This window comes from Triturus cristatus, chromosome 5_2 (genome assembly GCF_964204655.1).
Source record: "Triturus cristatus chromosome 5_2, aTriCri1.1, whole genome shotgun sequence".
In the NCBI taxonomy this organism is placed as follows: domain Eukaryota; kingdom Metazoa; phylum Chordata; class Amphibia; order Caudata; family Salamandridae; genus Triturus; species Triturus cristatus.
The window spans coordinates 968,528,286-968,550,267 of NC_140588.1; the positions used below are offsets into that span (position 1 = coordinate 968,528,286).

At 43.6% G+C, this 21,982-nt stretch overlaps 1 protein-coding gene across 1 annotated transcript in view; it reads right to left on the minus strand.

Annotated features, from left to right (window-relative positions):
* The window catches only part of AMMECR1 (AMMECR nuclear protein 1), a 533,815-nt gene that overhangs the window by 273,741 nt on the left and 238,092 nt on the right, over positions 1-21,982 (minus strand). Inside the window, exon 4 of the mRNA XM_085608176.1 lies at positions 7,779-7,869. Coding sequence (XP_085464302.1) covers positions 7,779-7,869 — 91 coding nt within the window. The remainder of the gene's footprint in view (positions 1-7,778; positions 7,870-21,982) is intronic.

Consider the following 21,982-nt stretch of genomic DNA (forward strand, 5'->3'; position numbering starts at 1 on the left):
TGCTTCAACCTTGGCCAAGGCTTGAAATGTTCAAAAACAAAATAAAGGAAAATAAAAATTGCATGAAACCATAAAATACAGTAGAGAGGGTATCTTGTTTGCTGCATAACCTTTGAAAATCTATTTGGACACGTTTTGAATTAACACTTTATTCAGCTGTATTCAAAATGGCTCAAGAAAGTGAATGACGGGAAAGGTGAGGATTGTTACAATGTATCTTTAGCGCTAAGATGGTATTGAAAATTGGTCCATTTTCATAAAGAAAGCTTGGATCAGCCAGTTGCCCAGATAGGGATTAAAGACCAGCTTTTTCCCCCCAAGATGCCACCGACACGCAATAAAGGGTGGTGCTGATTCCAGTCCCAGTGGTAGCTTTTATTTTTTTCACTTTAATAATCCTGGGCGCAAAACAACATACTGGAGATAGATTAAGCACATCCAATTCCCAATGTAAAAGCTATGAAAAAATGTGCTGAAGGGCCAGCATCACATGTTTATTTCCTAAATGTGTTCCTAAATTTGTTTGCAGTCTTTATGTTGAGGGTGGATCGGACTTCTTAACTTTAGCCTTTCAATTAAAATGCGAAAGTGTGGAGAAAGGAATATGCTACTTACTAGTATGCATCTGTTCTTGGCATGTAGAGCTGCAGATCTACACACTTGTGCATAGATCGCCATCTGGTGTTGGGCCCGGATGTTTGCAGTTTTTCCTTTTGGAAAGTCTTTGGAAGTCACAAGGTCGGTTACTCCTCCTTTGGATTGTATTGCGCATGGGCTTCGGCTCCATCCTCAGATTGTTTTTCGCCAGCAGGAAAATGATGGAGCGTAGTAATAACAGTGAAGATGCCCATGTGTGTTGCATCTAAACTGGAACAGATAAAGGCAGCCGGGGAGGCGGGTGGGCATGTGTAGATCTGCAGCTCTACATGCCAAGAACAGATACATACTGGCAAGTAGCATATTCCGTTCGAGGCATATGAGCTGCAGATTACACACTTGTGCATAGATTATATAGCAGTACCCACCCTTAGCGGCGACCACTCGTATCTGTTGCAGTGGTTTGAAATAATGTTTTGAGTACAGCCTGGCCCACACTAGCTCGTTGCTTAGTTTGCACATCTACACAATAGTGTTTAGTGAAAGTGTGCGGTGTTGACCATGTAGCTGCTTTGCAGATATCATCTAATGGAATGTTTCCTAGAAAAGCCATTGCAGCCCCTATTTTACGTGTAGAATGGGCTTTAGGGGGAACGGATAGCGTTAGTTTTGCTTTGTGGTAGCAAATCTGAATGCATTTGACAATCCACCTCGTGATCCCCGACTTGGAGATGGGGTTGCCCTTGTGTGGTGGAGAGAAAGCGAAACCGTTTTTTGGTCTTACGGAAAGCTTGTGCTCTCTCGATGTAGTAGAGTAAGGCTCGTTTGACATCTAGTGTGTGGAGAGCTCTTTCTGCAATGGTTTGTGGTTGCGAGAAGAATACTGGTAGTTCTACAGATTGGTTTAGGTGAAAGGGAGAAATGACTTTAGGGAGGAATTTTAGGTTGGTACGGAGAACCACCTTGTTATGGTGCATTTGTAGAAAAGGTTCTTGAATGCTAAATGCTTGCATCTCACTGACCCTTCTGAGGGAAGTGATGGCTACGAGAAAAGCGGTTTTCCACGTTAAAAATTGGAGTTCACATTTGTGCAGTGGTTCGAAGGGAGGCCCCATTAGTCTGGTGAGAACGATATTTAGGTTCCACACAGGCGAGGGTGGCACTCTGGGGGGAATTATTCTTTTAAGGCCTTCCATGAAGGCTTTAATTGCAGGTACTCTAAAGAGTGATAGATGTTGCCTGTTTTGTAGGTAAGCTGCTATGGCTGCGAGGTGCAGGCGAATGGACGTGTAGGCTAGATTCCACCTTTGTAGGTGGAGTAAGTAGCCTATGATGTGTTGAATGGAGACGTCTAGGGGACTGATGGTGTTGTGACAAACAAAACGTTTCCACTTGGCAGCGTAGCACGCTCTAGTGATGGGTCGCCTAGCTTCCCTGATGACGTTCATACAGTCAGGGGGAAGATTTAGATAACCGAATTCTAGGATTTCAGGAGCCAGATCGCAAGGTTGAGCTGAGCTGGGTCCGGGTGTCTGATCTCTCCATGGTTCTGGGTTAAGAGGTGTGGAGAGGCGTAATTTTTGGTGCGGTACTACAGATAGTTCCAGCAGTGTGGTGTACCACGGTTGTCTGGCCCAAGTTGGCGTTACTAGGATTAGTGTGAGGGAGTGTTGCTGTAGTTTGTGCACCACTAGTGGAATGAGTGGGAGAGGCGGAAAAGCGTATGCAAATCTGCCTGACCAGTTCACCCATATCGCATTTCCATTGGACAATGAGTGTGGATATCTGGCGGCGAAGCTTGGGCATTTGGCGTTTTCGTGGGTGGCAAAGAGGTCCATCTGTGGATGCCCCCACATCTGAAAGTACGGGTGTAGAACTTGTGGGTGGAGTTCCCACTCGTGGATTTGTTGTGTTTGTCTGCTGAGCAGATCTGCCATAGTGTTTTGGACTCCTGGGACGTGCTGAGTTAGGAGAAAGATTTTCTGGGGTAAGGACCATCTCCATATGCTCTGTGCTAGCTGAGAGAGCTGTGGAGAGTGTGTGCCGCCTTGTTTTTGAATATAGTACATGGCTGTCATGTCTGTGCGGATTAGGACTGCCTTGCCTGAAATCTGTGTTTGAAAAGATTTTAGGGCTAAGAAGATCGCTAGTAACTCCAGATGGTTGATATTGAGTAACTTTCATCATTTTAAAGATTTTATAAGAGATTGTAAATATGTTAAAAATGTTTCATGCTTTTATGAGTTTTTTATCTCGAATAAAGCAATTAAATCGGTTTAAATCTAGTAACTTTTGTTGAGGTGTCCATGTGCTCTCCATGGTGAGATGTGATAGATTATCTACCCAGCCGGAGAGCGATGCGTCTGTTAGTACTATCTGGGGAACCGGGTCCAGGAACGGTCGACCTTTGGAAAGGTTTGTGGTGGTCCACCACTGCAGAGCGCGATGGGTGCGACCGTCTACCAACACCAGATCTGTTAATTGACCTTGGGCCTGGTTCCATTGGCGCGCTAAGCACTCTTGGAGAGGACGCATCTGGAGTCTTGCGTGAGGTACTATGAAGATGCAAGAGGCCATCATCCCTATTAGTTGCATAAACACTCGAGCTGGAAGGGAGTGTTGTGCCATGAATTTTGCACGTAGAGCCTGAATGCTTGTAATCCTGGCAGGATTGGGGTAGGCTAGAGCTTTTGAGGTGTCTATGGTGGCACCGAGGTATTGTTTTATGTGGGATGGTTGTAGATTGGACTTTGCGTGGTTTACTGTGAAGCCCAGTTGGTGAAGTAGCTGGATAGTGGCATGCGTGTGTTGTACACACTGGCTGTATGAACTGGCTTTTATTAGCCAGTCGTCTAGGTATGGGAAGACATGGATGTGTTGTCTCCTGAGGTGTGCTGCCACTACTGCTAGGCGCTTGGTTTATACTCGTGGTGCTGTTGTGACTCCGAACAGGAGTACTTTGAATTGGTAGTGTTGGTCGTCAACTACAAATCTGAGGAACTTCCTGTGAGCGTTGTGCACTGGAATGTGGAAATAAGCGTCTTGGGTCTAAAGTGGTCAGGAAGTCGTTTTGGGAAAGCAGTGGAGGTACCTGCTGAAGCGTTACCATGTGAAAATGGTCTGAGTGTATGTATTTGTTCAGGGGCTTGAGGTCTAGCATGGGCCGCAGAGTCTCGTCCCTTTTTGGTATGAGAAAATATAGGGAGTAGACCCCCATATTTCGTTGGTTGGTAGGAACGTGTTCCATCGCCCTTTTCTGTAGGAGGGAGATTACCTCCTGCTTTAGTAGTGTTAGATGTTCTTGTGACATTGGGCGTTGTCCAGGTGGAATGTTTGGGGGAGGGGGGTAGATATTAGTTCTAGGCAGTAGCCTGACCAAATTGTGTTACCCATTTGTCTGAGGTAATGGTAGCCTAGACAGGGAGGACATTTTGGAGTCTGCCCCCGACCGGAGTGGGATGGTCTGGGGGGAGTGGAGGGAAGTCATTGGGTAGGTGCGGTGGCAGAGCGGGCGGTGTTTGTTTTGCCTCTGCCTTTGTTATTGTTGCGCCTGTAGCCACCTCTTTGTTGGCCCCTTGTAAAGGTGGACTGGGTAGGGGCCTTTTATGAAGTGGAAGCGGTGTCGGAGTAGCCTCTGGATGTGCTCCGAAAGGAAGAGCGGCGAAAGGAGCGCCTGGGAGGGTGTGATTGTAAAGCTCCCATGGATTTTGCAGTGTCTGTGTCCTTTTTCATCTTTTCTAGGGCCTCATCCACTTTTGGGCCAAACAGATGTTCCTGGTCAAAGGGATGGTTGAGGATGGAGGCCTGTACCTCTGGTTTAAAACCGGAGATCCTTAGCCAGGCATGGCGACGGAGGAGGACACTAGTATTGATGGCCCTGGAGGCTGTGTCTGCTGCATCTAGGGCACAACGTATGGAGGTAATAATGGTTTTGCCCTCCTGAATTAGCTCGTTGGCCCTAGGTTTGTATTTATCAGGGAGACGTTGCATTATGGCTTCTAATTCATCATAATGGGCCCTGTCATACCTGGCTAGTAGCGCTTGTGTATTAGCGATACGCCATATGTTGGCAGCTTGGGATGCAGTACGCTTGCCTGATGCGTCCAAGAGTTTAGACTCTGTCATGTGGTGGTGCTTCACCCGACGCTTGGGAGTTGGTCCTTTTACGTGCTGTGGACACTACCAGAGAATCTAGTGGTGCTGGCCCTCTGATGTAGGAGGGATCTGTAGGGGCGGATTTATATTTCTTTTCAATGCGCGGGTTAATTACCCTGGCTCTGACTGGGTCTTTAAAGACCTCTGGCGCATGTTTTATAACTCCCTTGAGCATAGGCAATATGGAGGTAGTGTGCTGCCCTTTGTAATAGATGGTTGAACCCCAGTGAGTCTTCTGGTGGGGAAGGTCTGGAAGGGTAGAGATCATCCGGTGGGACGTTAGGGATGTCAGGGATATTATAATCGTCCCATGGGTCTGGGGAGCCTGTGGGAGTGGGGTCCCCTGTAGGTAAATCTTGGGGCACGTCTCCTGTGTCATCATATGGGTCCCCCTGATCATCATCATCCGGAGGGGGTGTTGGGGAATGATGAGGTGGGGCGGAGACGGTGGAGGAGGGGGAAGGAGGAGGGGGTGGTGGAGGTGGGGAAGGTATTCTGAAAGGAGAGGTAGCAGAGTTCTTACTCTTTGGAGGTGGAGGCGGAGCAGGTTTTTCCAGCTGTCTTTTTGATGGAGAGCATCAAATGCCCAGTTTTAGGATCCTTGGTTAGTGTTTTTTGTAATAGATCCGGTGTAAAGAGTTCTGGTGATGTTGGTTGGTCCGTCGGCACCGAAGGCGTCGGGCCGTTGGTTTTTTGGCTTTATCCGCGCTGGTTCTTTGTTTGGAACTATGCTTGGAAAAGTCTGATTGTTTGGTCGGCGCCGAAATGGATTTCGGCTTCGAAGTGTCGGTGGCCTTGTGTGCTTTTGTCGGTGTCGGCACCGAGGAGCTGGAGCTGGTTCTCGACACCGAGTGTTTCGGTGCGGGGCTCGGTGTCGAAGCGGAGGTCATTTTATTTTTCGGTGTCGAAGAGTGTTTATCGGCACAGACGGTGGGCTGGCTCGAGCCCGAGGTGCCGGAAGGCTTAATCGGCTTCTTTACCAGGCCTGAAGGTGCGGTGTGGGAAGCAGTGTCTTTTGTCTTGCTTAGGCCCGGAGGCGAAGGCGTGACCGAAGCCTTTTTCGGTGCCTGTGAGGGTGTGTGTGTGTGTGTGTGTGTGTGGGGGGGGGGGGGGGGGGGGGGAAATTAGTACTCCCGACCCTCTGTGCCTGAGTGATGTCCTCCACATCTGAATCGTCGGCTTCGGAGGCGCTGACTAGTCCCTCGTCGGTGTGGTGTTCTTCTGGAGCGTCGACGCCTTCCCCGAAGATGTCGTCTGGAATCGCCGTCGTGTGCCATGGTTCTTCAGGCCCTTCGGTCTTGAATGGTTTTCTTGGACCGGAAGGACTTACACGCCGGACAATCTCGAGCCTCATGTTCAAGGGAGAGGCAGAGATTGCATACTTCGTGGAGATCGGTGTGGGGGAACTTGGACCCACATAGAGGGCACTTCTTGAAGTGAGTCCTTTCCATTAGCCAGGACCGGAGCTTGGGTAGGCCCGAAGGCAGTCGTCGACGACCGGAATCGGAGGTTTTTGCCGATGAGAGGCGCGTCGAGTGGGGAGATCGCGATTGAAAACAATACCGCGAGTTGGGGTGAGGATTGCGCGCCGATCTGGAAGCTGTTTGGAACCGGAGCGCAAAGATCCCATCCGAGCCCGATGGCGGACAAAAACAATCTGAGGATGGAGCCGAAGCCCATGCGCAATACGATCCAAAGGAGGAGTCATCGACCTTGTGACTTCCAAAGACTTTCCAAAAGGAAAAACAACTGCAAACACCTGGGCCCAACATCAGATGGCGATCTATGCACAAGTGTGTAATCTGCAGCTCATATGCCTCGAACATGTATTTACCATTTTACAATGAAGAAACACTTCAACCTATTTCTTGGAAACATTTTGCAGCTGCTTTTGAAAACTGTGGCGGCAATACCTCCAGGAGATGCATTGAATTTAAGTGTGGCCATTTCATATGATTATGCAATATCTACTGGTGTTTCTTGATAGTGTTAATTTGCCTGATACTTGATACTTTATCTATTCCACTGCCATTTTAAAAGTAAGCGAAATTCCAGTCTCTACTTTGTGTAGGTGGGGAGCTCGCCATAATATAACCCTAAATACATTCTACCATTTGAAACTCATTACAGCACTTAAACGGGCTGAACCGGTCAACTGCACTGTTAAGGGAAACCCAATGCCTCTAACAGACATCTGCTTTCATACCACCTAGGATGCTGCAACCAATACAGTGCATTCTGACAAATATACATTTTCACCTTCCAGTTCTCATAAGGTATGAAAGATGGCTTTTTCGCATCCAAAAGGGAAGAATCTAGTTTAAGCAGGAATATTACCAAGATTGGTAAACTACTTTATGATGGGTTCAGGGCCTATACATTCGAATTGATTTAATAAATACTAGCAAAATCTATAGATTTGATGACATTTACAAAATGTTTCCCAACTTTGTGAAGTTAGGGCATAGTGGCCAACAGGAATACTCAAATTTTAAGCAAGTTAAGTTACTCATGAAAGTATGAAAGGCCTTTGGAAATATAGGTAGGTTAATTTAATATCATCCATTCACATGTATTTAGGATGTCACATTACAAACTACTTTTGCGAGCTCCAAAACACTTCTGCACAGAAAAAAGTTAATATCCCTGGTACAAAAACTCATGAAAGAACAATTAATGTCAAAAGTTCTTATAAGAGGTATCGACTTCTGTAAAGTCCATAGAAAATAAATGCAAGCATAAAAGGGAATACCTTAGAGTGAAATACTATTACCATGCTGCCAGGTTTATGAATTATGCATTATATAACTTTACTATTTACTAGCTATGTCTTCTTTTAGTAGAGATATACAAAAATACATGTACTAAAAATAAGAGGTACTGAAAACATAAAAGGAGTCATTTATGTAATAAATTCCTTACAATAAAATATTGATCCACCATCTGACATCAGTGCAAGGTCACATATTGGTCTATATGAATGCTTAAATCTTTAACCAGATCTTATGAAATAAAAGCTCAATGACCTTGCTCCTTTGCAACCTCCGGTAAGTAGGTGGCGGTGCGTTTGGATCCTTTTTCATTGATGAATTCTATTCTAATGCCATGTACACCCACCTGAAAGAAATTGGCAGCATGGTTAGTACACTTTTAAAAAGGTTTGGTAGTATGCAAAGATGACATCCCGCATGTGAATATCCACATATTTTAAATCACTATCAAATAGCATCTAGATTGCTTCATTTTATTTTCAAGTTGATCATACTCTTGGCAATGTGCCTTGTAACATGAACATGTTTTGTTCTTTTGCACAAATTAATTTAGGCCAAGTAGCGAAGCACTAGACCAACTCTTCTTGTACCCATTTTTGACCAGCAAGTGTTCATAACATAACTGCTTTTGAGACCATGCGTCTTTAAAACGAAATCGGGTTATTTTAACAATTCTCCAAGTAAAAATTCTTCCCATGTGCCAATAAGCCACAATTTGTGTTACTTTCTATAGCATTACCGTATCTCCTAAAACGCAAGAAACTAAAGTTTCAAGTAAACCGAAAGTTGTTTAGGTGTATTATTTTCAAAATGATTAGTCTGCACTTAAGACACCTGTGATATTGCCCTTCCGCAGTGAGAAATATTCACCACTTGCAGTGCTGCAACAATACAGTATGATTTGCAAAAACGCAAAGAAAAATACTTCCCATTCAGTTGTTGAAGAGGGTACGGGTAACCTTAAAGCAGCAGTAATACCATTTTACTTTAAACAGGTAAAACTCAAGTGTAATTTACTTAAGAAAATATGCCTAGTATTTCAAAAGACGCTGTAAGGTAGTTTTCAGAATGCAATTTTTAGAATTAATCACAAAATTTAAAAAAAGATTTCACTTACTCTGAAGTATATACTGGAAAAACTGCTATTATGTCAAACTTATTATTCATTATTAGGTCTGTTACAAATCAATGCTTTATTTTGTGATCTTATCAACCAGTATACAAGTAGAACAAGAGTATATTGTAATTAAGGTTCACTGTTTTCCATTTTTACAGATAAATACAGACAGAAAACATTCATTTTCTTGTCTGTATTTATTTTTAGATGTAGATGAAAACGAAAATTGGGTTGCTTTTTGAGTAATTCTAAATGCTGTCTGCCATGACTGCCAGGCCAATAGATATGTGGGTTGGTAGATAAGTGGTTAAAAAAGAAAGGAATGTTTGTAAAAATGCTTTAACAGCAGTAGATCTGGACAAGGTTGATACTGAAATTAGCATTTTTTCATACAAGTGCACTGATTTATCATCTGCAGGTGTTCACAGCACTGAACCTTGGCAGACATTCAAGCTTGAGTGCATGTTTATCGGTTAAATAAATGTGGAAATATGCTAATTTCAGCTTAATTTTTCCATACAACCTAAAATAAATATTAATAAATATAGAAAAAATTAGCATAAAATAAACATGGATAAATAGAGACGGAAACGGCAAAAAATAGCTACAATAAAACAGGAGCCCTAATTATATTTGAGTGTTTAGATGAGTAGTAGTTTAGGATTCTTGAACCACATGCAATATCAAACACTACATTTTAGGCATTTTGCTAACCAGTTGCTTAATGGAGTCTTAGGAAGCACATTTACTAGCTTGGGGAACAGAGTATGGAGAACCTACGATGCCCGAGTAGAGAGAGGCAGCATTCCAACAGTGTGGTTTCAGCCAGATACAAGGGAAAATACCCGTTCAAGGAAGGTACACTGCCAGCGGCATCACAGAAGTGCATTTGTAAAAGATAACATTACATGAACCAGCTTTAGACCCAGTAACTAAGTGAGAACCTTTTTTAAATAGCACTGGTAGGTTTAGCTTGGCTGGAAGATGTACTACACAGATTTAAGTCTTTGGTCCAAAAACAGAAGAGTTGGGGGTGAGTGTCTGAAAAGTTTCAGCGCTCCATCCATCATCTTCTTGTGTTTGCTTTGTTCGCTCTAAGTTTGCAGGGTATGGCCAGACATGGGTCCCTTGCTCACTTTGCCACTGGATTCAAGCTAGCCTGGCTGAAGAGAGGTGTAATCTGGAAAATGGTCACAGGATGCTTGTTTCCAGTTCAGGGAAGACCTGGCTTGGCATTTCGGGCTGGACTGTTCCCATGAGGCACAGGGTCAAGACTGATTTGCATATAGCTGGGTCTGAACTGAGGTGGCGAAGTGAGCCAAAGAACAATGATGGATCCAACCCAGAACTGACTGGGCACAAGAAGCGCAAGGAAAGCAGTAGTCCAAGACCAACCAAAAACAGTGGCATAAATGCAAGACATCTCTATGTATACTCTTCCCATCTTCGTTTCCCTTCAGAGTTATCACTTTAAATGTGATCATTATTTCATTATTTTAGTGAGGCATTATAGGGGGAAGCTGTTGTGGTTAGAGTGAGTGATGCATTTGCGTATTGTGGCTTATTTGAGCTTTGATCCCTCAGATCAATCTGGCAGTGAAAGAGACCGGTCTGGCGCAGTGCGTTCTAACTGTTAGAGGGAACCAGAGAGCTTCAAAGTGCTCTGACATTCTTCAGGCTCTTTGTCTCATCACGCCGTTTTCCTTCTATTAGTGGTCTTGTGAAGCCCATCAGAGCAAGGATTGCTGAGCTTATAGGTGGAGTGACAGTCCAAGCCTGTAGCATTAACCTGGCGTCAGATTCTCATTTTACCGCTAGTGACAGTTTGGTGTGGGCACAGCACGGGCTTTACACTTTCAGGGTGAAGTGCACCTGAAATTGTTGTAAACTATGAGTGCTGGTGACAGGGTGCCATTTAGCACGGTTAGCTACTTATATCCGTTCTTGAAATTTGGAAAGTCTAAATCATTTGGACTACAGAAACCTCACTGGTATTCACATCAGACAGTTCAACTTTGCCAGTATAGTGATTCCACATAGACAGATATATATAGCATGGTGACCATGATTTCCGGATCGAGAAAGAAATCCATCCAATGGGATAATTTTTCTGAGGTTGTGGATGCCTCAGTACAAAGGATGGTGAGCACAGTACTAGAGCCTATGAGGAAGCAATTACTTACAATGGTATCCAGCCTCAGTGAACCCCTCTCTAAGAAGGGAAGACTGGGTTTCCCCTTAAGAGTACAAGGAACTCCACAGGCCTCAAGGTGAGACTCCTGCCAAGGCCAAAGGAAAATGGGAGCAGTTTATGCAGCTTGATGCGTCCGATAGGGTTAGGCAAGCCTTCATGGCATGGTCCAAATCGACTAAACCTTAACATGATCCTGGCGACCTGCCATCAGTACACTCCAGTAATTCTCTCTCACCCATTACCAGGCCTTGACTCTGTTCCCATCAGTGATGATGGGTCTGATGAAGTGGATGTCCCTTGGGATTCCGAGGGGCATTAGGATGAAGGCAGACCTTTGTGCTCTTGCCCCAAGGTTAAGCCACAAAGCTGAGAAGGCAGGGTCTGGCATGGTAAAACACTTGCTGAATCATGAAGATAGCTGCTCTACACAATCGTCTGAGTGGAACACTGCTGAAAAGGTGGCACAATATATAATCAGCTGTCTGATGGACCCCTAGACAAAGAAGTTATGAGACAATTTTGGACAGAATGCCCTGACCAACATTGGAGGGTCAAGGAAGCAGAATCACCGATATTGAAAACCGTATGGCCATTTTTTTTTAGCAAAATTGGTCAAGGGCCCGAAGAAGAACATTACAAGGTCCTGCGTGCCTGCCAGGACAAGCAGTTGGAGGTTGTGCGGCCCCTGACCATAGTCCTGGACCTGGCAGAATAGGCCAAGTAGTAAGACAATCTAATATCGCCAGAGACCCTATAAGGTTAGGTTGAAAGAGCCATTAATTTCTTGGGCAAAACCAACCATGCCACCTCTATGGAGAGGTGCAGGTCATGATTGATCAAGGTGGATGGGAAAAAGGGGCCCGTTTGGAGAACTTTGTCAGGGATTGGGTAAATAAGTTTCCTTTTACTTTTGCATCCCTCAACAAGACGAAAGACTCAATCAAGAATTTTGGGCACAATGTTTTTGTAGAGAACAGGACAGGCAGAGGGCACTCTGCTGGCTGCTTCCCAGTCCAAGGCCCTCAGAGAGTATCATTCGCAGAGAGGCCAGTGGCAGGATCAGAATCTGTTTGGAGATAGAGGGGTCGGTAGTGGTGGTGGGGCCAGAGGTTCCTTCAGAGGAGCCAGCAATTCAACCAGCAATAGTAAGTTTGATATCTGCTTCCAAAGTAAGCTATAAAGTGAAATTGGCTTGCACAGAAATTGATGGGTCTAATCAGTAAAGATGGGGTACTTCAAACAATCAAAGGAAATGGATTTTATGGACTGCACAGGCAGTGGTGGTGACCTAGGATAATCATGTCCTCAGAGGGGGACTCAAACCTGATAGACCGGTAGTAAAGAGCTTTGGAATTGAAAGACCCTATTTTTGCTTCAGTGGAGCATTCGCAGGGGCTTCAGAGCAATATTTTTCTTGTGGAAAACAAAGGTCATCATCCTATTATAAATCTCAGGAATTTCAACGAGTGGCTGATCTTTAATCACTTCCAGATGGAAGGGATCCATCGTCTGAGAGATATTTTAAACTCAGGGGAACAGGAAGAGTCTGAATCTGAAGAATGCATGCTTGGAGATGTGCATTCTCCGCCACCCCCTGGGCTATGGAGGCTGGGCGTCAGATAGTGAAGTGGACGATGGTGTGGTTGGACCAGGTGAGTTCTGCGACGTGGGTGAATTTGATTCACTAGTGGTGAAGATGACGTCTAGTGTATCAGACTTTGTGCGTTTAGTAACCAGTTGGATGAGGCAGATACTGATTTTCTCCTGGAGGGTGGTAGAGTTGGCATTGTTGGGGTTGTTGATAATAGTACATTTTATAAAGCGCAACAGCTACCTCAAACAGAGGTGTCCCAGCTCGGACGCAGTCAAGTAAGAGGGATGTGAGGGGTCTAGCATTGGCTGAATAGCCAAGTCTTTGGTGCTTTCCTGAACTCCAACTCAGATTGGATTAGGCGAAGTCTGTCCGGAAGGGAGTTCCATATTCTGGTCATCACCACCGTAAAAGTTCTACCTCCAATACAGGTCTTCGCAAATTGAGGTATGCACAGCAGATTCTGGGAGTTCGATCATAAAGAGCGTTTTTGTTGATAGGGGTGAATACGTTTCCTAATGTAGCTGGGACAGATGCCTCTCAGGGCCCTGAAAGCTACCGTCAGGGCCTTGAATTCTATCAGTTTTGCTACCGGCACCAGTGGAGCTGTTTGATATGCGGAGAGATGTGTTGTCTAAAAGGTACTCTTCAGATTAATCTTGCACCTGCATTTTGCACCATCTGCAGTCGCTTAATCAGATATAAAGGCAGCCCCAGGTAGAGACTATTTGCATAATCCAACCTCAAAGTCACTGATGCATGGACAACAGTTTTTCAGCAACTATGTAAGTGTAAATTCTCAGACTTCTCATTATGCCAAAGCAAGAGGATGCAATAGAGCATACTTGGGTTGAGAAAGTAAAGTCGGATTCCCATTTTACACGCAGGTTTTTCGCCGTGGTTGAAGGGCAGTAGGGGAGACCCATTTCCTCTGGCCACCACAATCCAGCAGTCAGTGGGGGTGCCTTGCCAATAAACAGGACCTCGGTTTTCTCTGCGTTAAACTGTAATTTATTGTAATTCATCCAGCTGGATATGTCCCACACGCATCCCCTAAATCTGGCAAAGGAGTTAGCAGATTGGTCCTTTAACGAGAATATCACCTGGGTTTCGTCTACATAGGAAACAGCTTTTATTCCTCATTTCGCAATGAGCGAGAAAAGTGGAGCCAGATAAATATTGAAGAGTAAAGGGCTCAATGCAGATTCCTGTGGTAACCCACACCGTAAAGGTTTGGCTTCCTACTTAAAAGGGTGAAGTGACCCTTTGTGTGTGGTCACTAAGAGGAGACTTTATCCAGGCGAGTGCGGTCCCCTCGACTCTCGTACATTTAAGCCTGGCCAGTAGGATTGGGTGGTCCACTGTATGGAAGGCTGTGGACAAGTCCAACAGCACTAGCATGGCTGAGGCTCCACTGTCCACCACCATTCTTATAGACTCTGCCACCTCCAGAGCGGTCTCGGAATCCGAATTGCGTTTCATGAAGAATGTCGTGACTGCCAATGAAATTTGTAAGTTGTTGTTGGACCAATTTTTTGAGCAGGTGTAGGGCTAAGAGAGATCGGGCGGTAGTTGTTAAGTTCACCCGGATCAGCATTGGGCTTCTTCAAGAGGGGTAGAAGCATAGCATGTTTCCACGACTCCAGGAAGATGCCGGTGATAAGTGAGCTGTTCCATAGGTGGTTCAGGGTGGGTTTAAGAATGTGGGCGAGTGCTCCCCACAGTTTAGGGGGGGGCAGGGATCTTCTGGGGACCCCGATTTGCCTTTCAGAATCTCTGCCAAGGATTCCTGAAGTAAGATGGAGTGAAATTCTGACAAGGAAACCTCCCCATCGTGGATATCCTCAGCTTCAGATTCAATAGTTTCCATTCTAATTGTGAAAGCATCATATACCTACCAGATTTTTACCTCAAAGACGTCCAACAGTTTTGCACACTGTGACGGTGGTATCTTGCTTTCAAGTGCTACTGGCTTAGTAAAGGCGCTACCTATCTTAATTTCTTTGCAGGAGTTTTCAGTGAAATGATTTAGCAATTGTGGTCGCCAAGCAGGACTTAGTGGAGGAAATCAATGGCATGTGGGCGATGAGGTTGGATATGGTGTTGCAGAAAGGTAGACTGGGTCTGTAGGCGAGGGTACCAGATTTCCACAGAGTGTTTGGAGAGGGAGCAGACATTGATCAGGCTTTGGAGCGGTTCCTGGTTGTTCGTGGTATTCTGAGTGGAAGTGGCGTAGAATTCTTCAGGTGCTGTGTTGCAGGAGAAGCAGCAGTGTAGGCATGTGAAGGATCAATACGAAAGATCATGGCAAGGATGTGAAGCAGCTGGTTTTTCGATATCTGGGGGTTCAGGCTTGCCACACTGGATGATGAATGTAGAGACTGACCTGGAAACAGGTTCTATTATGGTGACCAGTAGGTGACTGCTAATTGTCTGCAGTTACTGCCCTGGGGCATGGAAGAGGTTCCTTTCAAAATAGTCATTTTAGACTTGCATTCTTTAATTAGCACATTTGGTATTATTTAACTCCAAGAAACGCGAGTTATAGTACATATGTCCTTTCACACTAATGCGCTACCTTCTTCAGCCACTAGAAGCAAGGGTGGGCCTTGCAACCTTAGTTTCCAGTACTTTTTTAGGGACAAAGTTGTATGGACAGACTAATTCCCCCCATTTCCAACTTATTTTGTTGGCCTTAAATGGAGGGTCCAACTTGTTAATGATTAACTATTACAATAACATTTTCACCTTTAAAATGTGCTACCACCATGAAGAAACTTTAATCTGTGGCCCTACTTCCTAGAAAAGCTTGTCATTCTGTAGGGTTAGCGTGGGTCAGAAATTTCAATATACATTAATGCAATATGACATCCAACAATCTGTGGTTTGACTGATCATGGGGGGATGATCATGCACACTTCACTCATTCGGAGTATGGTTTAGCATTAAATAACATGATTACAAAAAGTAACTATTTGTTTGCCCATGACTTGTCCTGATAAGGAATATGACCCTTCTGTGTCTACATTTGCAAGCAGAGGCAGATTTTATTCTGGTATCTAGCGACCTCTGCCCTACAGAGTTTGATTTTATTGTACTTATAAATTGTCTTAGTGACCACAATCCAATGACTTAATTTTAGATGGACACCTCATAGCCATGCTCCGTATATGCTTGGTAATATTTAGCCAGCTGGTCAAAGTAATGGAGTGCACAGTCGATGGAGATGCTGAAACACTTAACATTAGCTTGTCACTAATTCAGCAGACTAAGATTTGTCTAGATGCTGACTTGGACCCAGGGGAAATCTCATCTGTTTTCAGTCACAATCTCAAATTCTATTAGAAATCTCTCGACTTAAAGATTCAAGTCATCCCTGTAACAAACAGAAGGGGTGGTTTGATCAAGCTGTTAGCAATCGAATACAACTCTTAGAAACTCACTGGCTTCTGTTCTGAGAGGTCAGCAGGCGATTCAAGAGCACAAATCAATTACAAACGGGCAGTAGAGAGGAGGAAACCGAAGATTCAATCAAAGGCCTCGGACTCTCAGAGGCAAGTATTAGAAGGGACTTCGTGGCCTTTTGGAGGGTGCTTATTTGACCTTTCTTAAAGAATCCCGCTGCCTCTTTATTAGAGGTAGCTATTGCACAAGAGTGTCGGGTTAACCATTTTGAGTCCATTTCTCACTCGCACTGTGCAGATGTTATGTCAGAGGGGCCTCGGAAGCCACTACAAACAGAACGTACTTTAGGCTTCGACATTAGCGAGGTACAAGCGGCGGTGGAATCTAGCCCTTGGGGCGAGGACCCAGGATTAGATCGTATCCCTCGACTTATTAGTAGACAATATTGATTTTTGAGCACCCATCTTATTGATGGTTCTTAATTCTGTACTTAAAAACCGGCCTCCATCCTCCTGCTCTAAATTTGTTATAGTACCTATTTTTAAAAAGGTCTGTAGGGAAGATCTGAAATGCCATTGCTCCATTTCACTACGAAATTCCCTGGTTAAGGTTGTGAGATGCATCATCCTTGCTAAATTGAAGGCTAGGCCAAAGATAACATACTTACCAATATTCAGTATGGTTTTTGCAAGATGAAGGGTAGAATTGTTTAAGCACATAACCGTAATCTCCTAATAGGGTAATTTACGAAGGACAAAAAGGAAACTTTGCATCTAGCATTTATAGATCAAATTGCAAATTATGAACTATCAAGAGGAGACAAGGGACTGACTAGGCAATTGTCAATTTCTTAATGATCTTTTCTGACAATGCCTCGGCTAGTCATATGGGCAGAACAGCAATTGCATCAGTAAGATTATTATAGGCACAGTAGTAAGATTAAGTTGTGTGCTGGCCCTTTTCCCATTCAATCTTTACGTTAATGATCTTTAATACCACACCATCTGCTCAAAAAGGGCATAGATCTACCGAAAATCAATAAAAGATTTGTCCCAGACTAACTGTATGCAGAGAATTGTGTCCTATAATTGAGACCTGCAGTGGGACTGCTAATACTTGATGAATTCACCAGTTACACAAATGAGTTGGCTGTGGAAACCATCTTTAGTAAGCCAATTATGCTTTGTGCCCTTTTAATATAGATGATGTGGTCTAACAGAAGGCAGGCCCCTTTTCATATCTGGGTGTTCACTTTGATTCTCAGGGCTCATGGGTCCAACATAGAGCAACTATTAAGGCTATTTGAAAACTATTGAAACAATTTTTAGATTAGCCAGTAAGTTGGGGCAGAAACCGATTAAAGTAGTAGGTCTCACTACAAAACTAAAAGAGTCTCTGTGGCTACATCTGGTGCTGGTATTTGGGGTATTACAGAGATGTATGAATTGTGGAAAATTGCTTCCTTCAAAGGCTCTTTGCCTTTCCATCAAGCGGTTACAATTTTACAGTACACAAAGAAGCAGGAATTAAATACCTATTAGTTTTCATTATAACTCACTTGCTATTATTGTGGCATACGGTTTGGACTAAACCAGTAACTTTCAATCGTTGGGAGATCCAGATTGTTATGTCCCCCGATTATTGTCAACGTATCCCATAGCTGGCTTATACTGCGTTTCTGTAGAAATATGGAGACACTTTAATATTTTAGTGATCCTGATTCATTGATATTGGTTCCCAAAAAAGATAGTTACCAATTATGTATTCAGATGCTTGAGAGAGGCACCTGAGGGAGGACCAGACTACACCGACTGCAGTGACCTATTCTCCGTTTCTAACTATAGAGAGCATGCAGCCAGTCCACTTTATTATGAACTCTGGGCACATTTTTGACCGGTTTTCATTTAAACCTCGTTCATTTTCAGCTCTTTCTCTCTCTTTTATGGTTACAAAATCCAAATAAATAGATTGATAAATGTATTCTCCAGAGAGCCCCGGTACTGTTTATAAGTGTATGTGGTTAGACATTATCGTAATCTTCTACCAGGATTGACTTATGGTTGTGTCATGAAGTATAATGTAATATTGCTGATAATTATTGTACAGACTGATTTGCATCAAGTGTTAAAACACATTTATTTCTTGATTTTTGGGCATAGGTCCTAAAAAATACAGGAGTAAGAACGGAGTACGAAGACTGGATGAAGTTGCATGAAGAAAGAGCGAGGAAAGTTTACAGGAAACATTTAAGATTTATTGGACTGCGATTGGTTGACTTTTTTCCTCAAGCCTCCTGGGAAATGTAGTTAGTTGTTTCTAGGCTGCTAGATAATATAGTAAAGTTAGAATGCATCATTCTCGTCTGTGTCCTTAACAGAATTGAAAATCTTGCTTCACACCAGCTAGTAAAATTTTTATTCTGACAATTCTACTTCATTTTCTGCATCATTCACCTGAACACATACCTGCCAGCTGTCTCATCTGCTGACAACTCCTGCCCGGTGTTAAATACACAGTCACTTGCCAGCGGCTGTACGCACATTAACAGGCACAGATCAGAGATAGCGCCTGTCTCATGCTAATGTCTATGGTATTTGATGATCCAATTCCAGTCTAGACTGCAAACCTCTATGTATTCTTTGGGGTGCAGTGAATCCTCTACACAGTAACTCCTCTTTATCATCATCTTTATAGCCGGCTCTAAACTTCATTCCCATGACACAAGATGTGCATTTTTCAGCAATTTTCACTTGCACAAGCGGGTGCTCAGACTAAGGGCAGTTTACAATATTTTACACATTAAAATCATTGAGGCCTCAGGGACATAACCTGCTTCCACAACCTTGCATCTGCACCTGGACTCTCATCTGTGAGTCTACTTTACTAAGTGGCGTCACCCCAGTCCTGAACCCTTGAAAGTATATTTTAGGTACTTTGCAAGCCTCTCTGGATCCAGCAGCACAGGCTCATCACCTCTGCTTCACAGCACAACCATAAGAAGAACCGGCGCATGTCCGCTACTGCGTGGATTCGACCCGTACCCAAGACTCGCATTGGCACAGCAGCCTGCATCATCCTTGAACTGCCACTGTGCAACGCATCCTGGTCTTAGGCCTTTGCATCTCTCAACAGCAGCCTTAACATCTAAACCACACTCTGCATGGCAGCCTCGCAGCTCTTCAGAACAGACTCATTGCCCCGACTGCGTGCTGCATCCCAGACACCGTACTTCGCATCGCAGGCCCCAGCGACGGAAGTCTAGAAGTCGACACAAAAGGACTTCACACCACAGCGACGTAGCATTTCGGGACCACCACCACCTCAGCTACGTGACGCATCTTCGACATGGATTCACGCAACGCTCCGCAACCCAGGATTGAAGGTATTCTGTGCAGAGGACCTAACTTGGTCCCTGTAGCTGGCCCACACTCCATCGCAGGCGGCATGAACTTGTGACTTTGTACCGATCCACAGCATCTACACGTCCACAGTTGGCGCTTTATGCTTTTGAGCTCCATTTTCTCTAAAAACTTTCAAATTCGATATTTCTGGTTCTACTAATGGATTGACGTTTTGGTCTCGTTTTATTAGAAATTACTATTTTCCTAAATACTGTTGAGCGCTCCTTTCTATGGGGTGTTTTCATTGTGTTACTGGGTTGAGCAGAGGTGAATTTTGGGTTTGCATGTGACTTCACCCCGAGATTGTGGTTGTTGCTTGAGAAGGGTTTCACCTTCCTCAACCAGTAACTCAATTTTTAAATTATCTTACAGAAATCCATGAAAGGGCTAAACTCTGGCCCTTGATAAACTATTAACAGTGCTCTGCTACCTTTTCAGGATTATATCATGGAAATGCTCCGTAGTCTACATTCTTATCCTACCTTCCCATCACAAAGTCTTTTGTAGAAGCTAGGATGACTCACCAGAAAGAAATGCATAACTGAAAAACCATAGAGCTAGCATCAGATCTCCCAAAAATGCAGACTATAATATGTATGAAAATCTTCCTCCCACAACTAGCATTTACTAGCCCACTGCCATCCCTCCAATAAACCACACCAATCATCTTTCATATTATACCTATAACCTCAAATATCCAAACCTCATCACACCCGACCTGACAGTACTACCTCTGGAGCCATCTTTCATGTTTGAATGCCTAATTTCCAAAGGAATCTATTTTGTAAGCCAATTACCATGTATAGGGCCCATGTGAATATATTGGTTTATTTGCTCTTCAGTACTTAGTCTATTTCCTCACACCCTTACTCGACAAATACATTCCATCAAGATTAATATCTCATCCACACTACATTTGAGACAAGGAATTTTGACATTTTTCTCACGAGAGGAGCTTTACTCAGGTGTACTTTCTCTACACCTACTTTTTGTCTTAGACCTGGCACTGAGTAAAAGCATGTTAAATCACTTGGGTATAATCAAACATCGAACAAAGATGGTTTGGATTGCCTTCCAGATTCGTATAATCACTACAGGTATTTTGCAATGGCACTTGGGTCTCAGGATTCCAGATCAGTGACAACCATATCCCATTGTTTTTATAATGCATCTTCTCACAACGTATTTCTTCAATTTAGAATGTTTGCATTCATGTATTGTTAGATTACATACAACACACGCTGAAAAAATGCTAATATTTACTCAAAAGTTTGAGGGAACCACTGTTTACACATGCATTGGTTATCATTGATCCAGCCCTCTTACACCCAACCTTGACTTGCTCTTGAAGCTTCTCTTGCTCACCACTCAACCATTACACCTGTTCATACTAGAAAGATACAAGAGTGAGGGTGAACGCAATTCAAGGCCCAAATGGCACAATGATGTCATATGGCAAGTCCATTCGTTTAAGCTGAAGTCATTCAATAAAGGTGGAAATTCTTCATTAACGAAAAACGCACTTTCAGACCCAGACATATTGCTCCGAGAAGGTATTCGAGAGTCGATAAGTAGTGTTAATACTAAACTAACAATGCAACACAAATACATGCTCTTTACCTGTTTTGCACTTTTCAGACCCACCTGAGAATGCAGTCAATGCAATCCAAATAAATCAAATCTTCCCTCTGGGAAAAGCGAACACTCATCAGCCTTAAGTGCTGTGTTCCTCCACATCAAACTAGACTGAAACTTTGGTTACCTGAGAATGCAATGAATGATCATGTGGAAAACCCGAGGCTCCATCATTGTGCTGATTAACGGATGAAATGTGACATGTCACCAACACAGGATTCCGAACTTCCAAATTTGCTAGATGTTAAGAGTAACAGACATGACCACTACCCCTTCCTTTACAATCTACTTCCCACCAGAAAACCATCTGACGAGAAAGTAACCAAACCACTGATTCACATGGCATCTTTGTCCTTACCAACTAATGAATACTTCAGCTAGAACCACACTTGATTCTCTGCCACTCGCTTTTCAACAGCCTGTTTTCACAAGTCTAATAATCACACAACCTTACACTATCTGGTTCAGCCTCACTTTTAAATAATGGACCCAATCTGTTCACATACCTACTCCGGTCATCTTCCATGAGAGAGTGCATAACACTTATTGTTGCGTTTACTTACAAAACACTTAATAAAAATATGAGAAACCACACTGAAAAAACAATGCTACAAATACAAACCCAAAAACAAATGCAGGTATATGGGACAATGTAACATGTGCAAAAGAGACACTTGCCTCAAACAGCAGGTGTCAATAAGACAAATGCTGCAGGCAAACAAAGTCTGACTGGACTGAGTAACAGAAAATACAAATGTTTCTGCTTGATTTTAAGCAGACTGTCCCACATGCAGAGAAGTATGTAGCAAAACATTTCTCACACGCCCGTGTTGCCCTACCAACTAAAAGGAAAGAAACATGAATAGCGATGTTTGTTGAAAGGGTCAAGAGAAAAATGGGATTGTAAAATTATATGCACGAGACAAATATATAAAGAAAACTTGAGTCATTTGGTTATGGATGTTGATATTATAAATATTTCATAAATCAATTAGCCATCAATACAAAAGGTCTATGAATGCAAGACATGGTTAGCGGGCTGCAAAAGAACAAGTTACCTGTCTTCAGTTGTGCCCTTTCTGGTGGATACTCTGAGCACAAAATTCTCACCTTTTG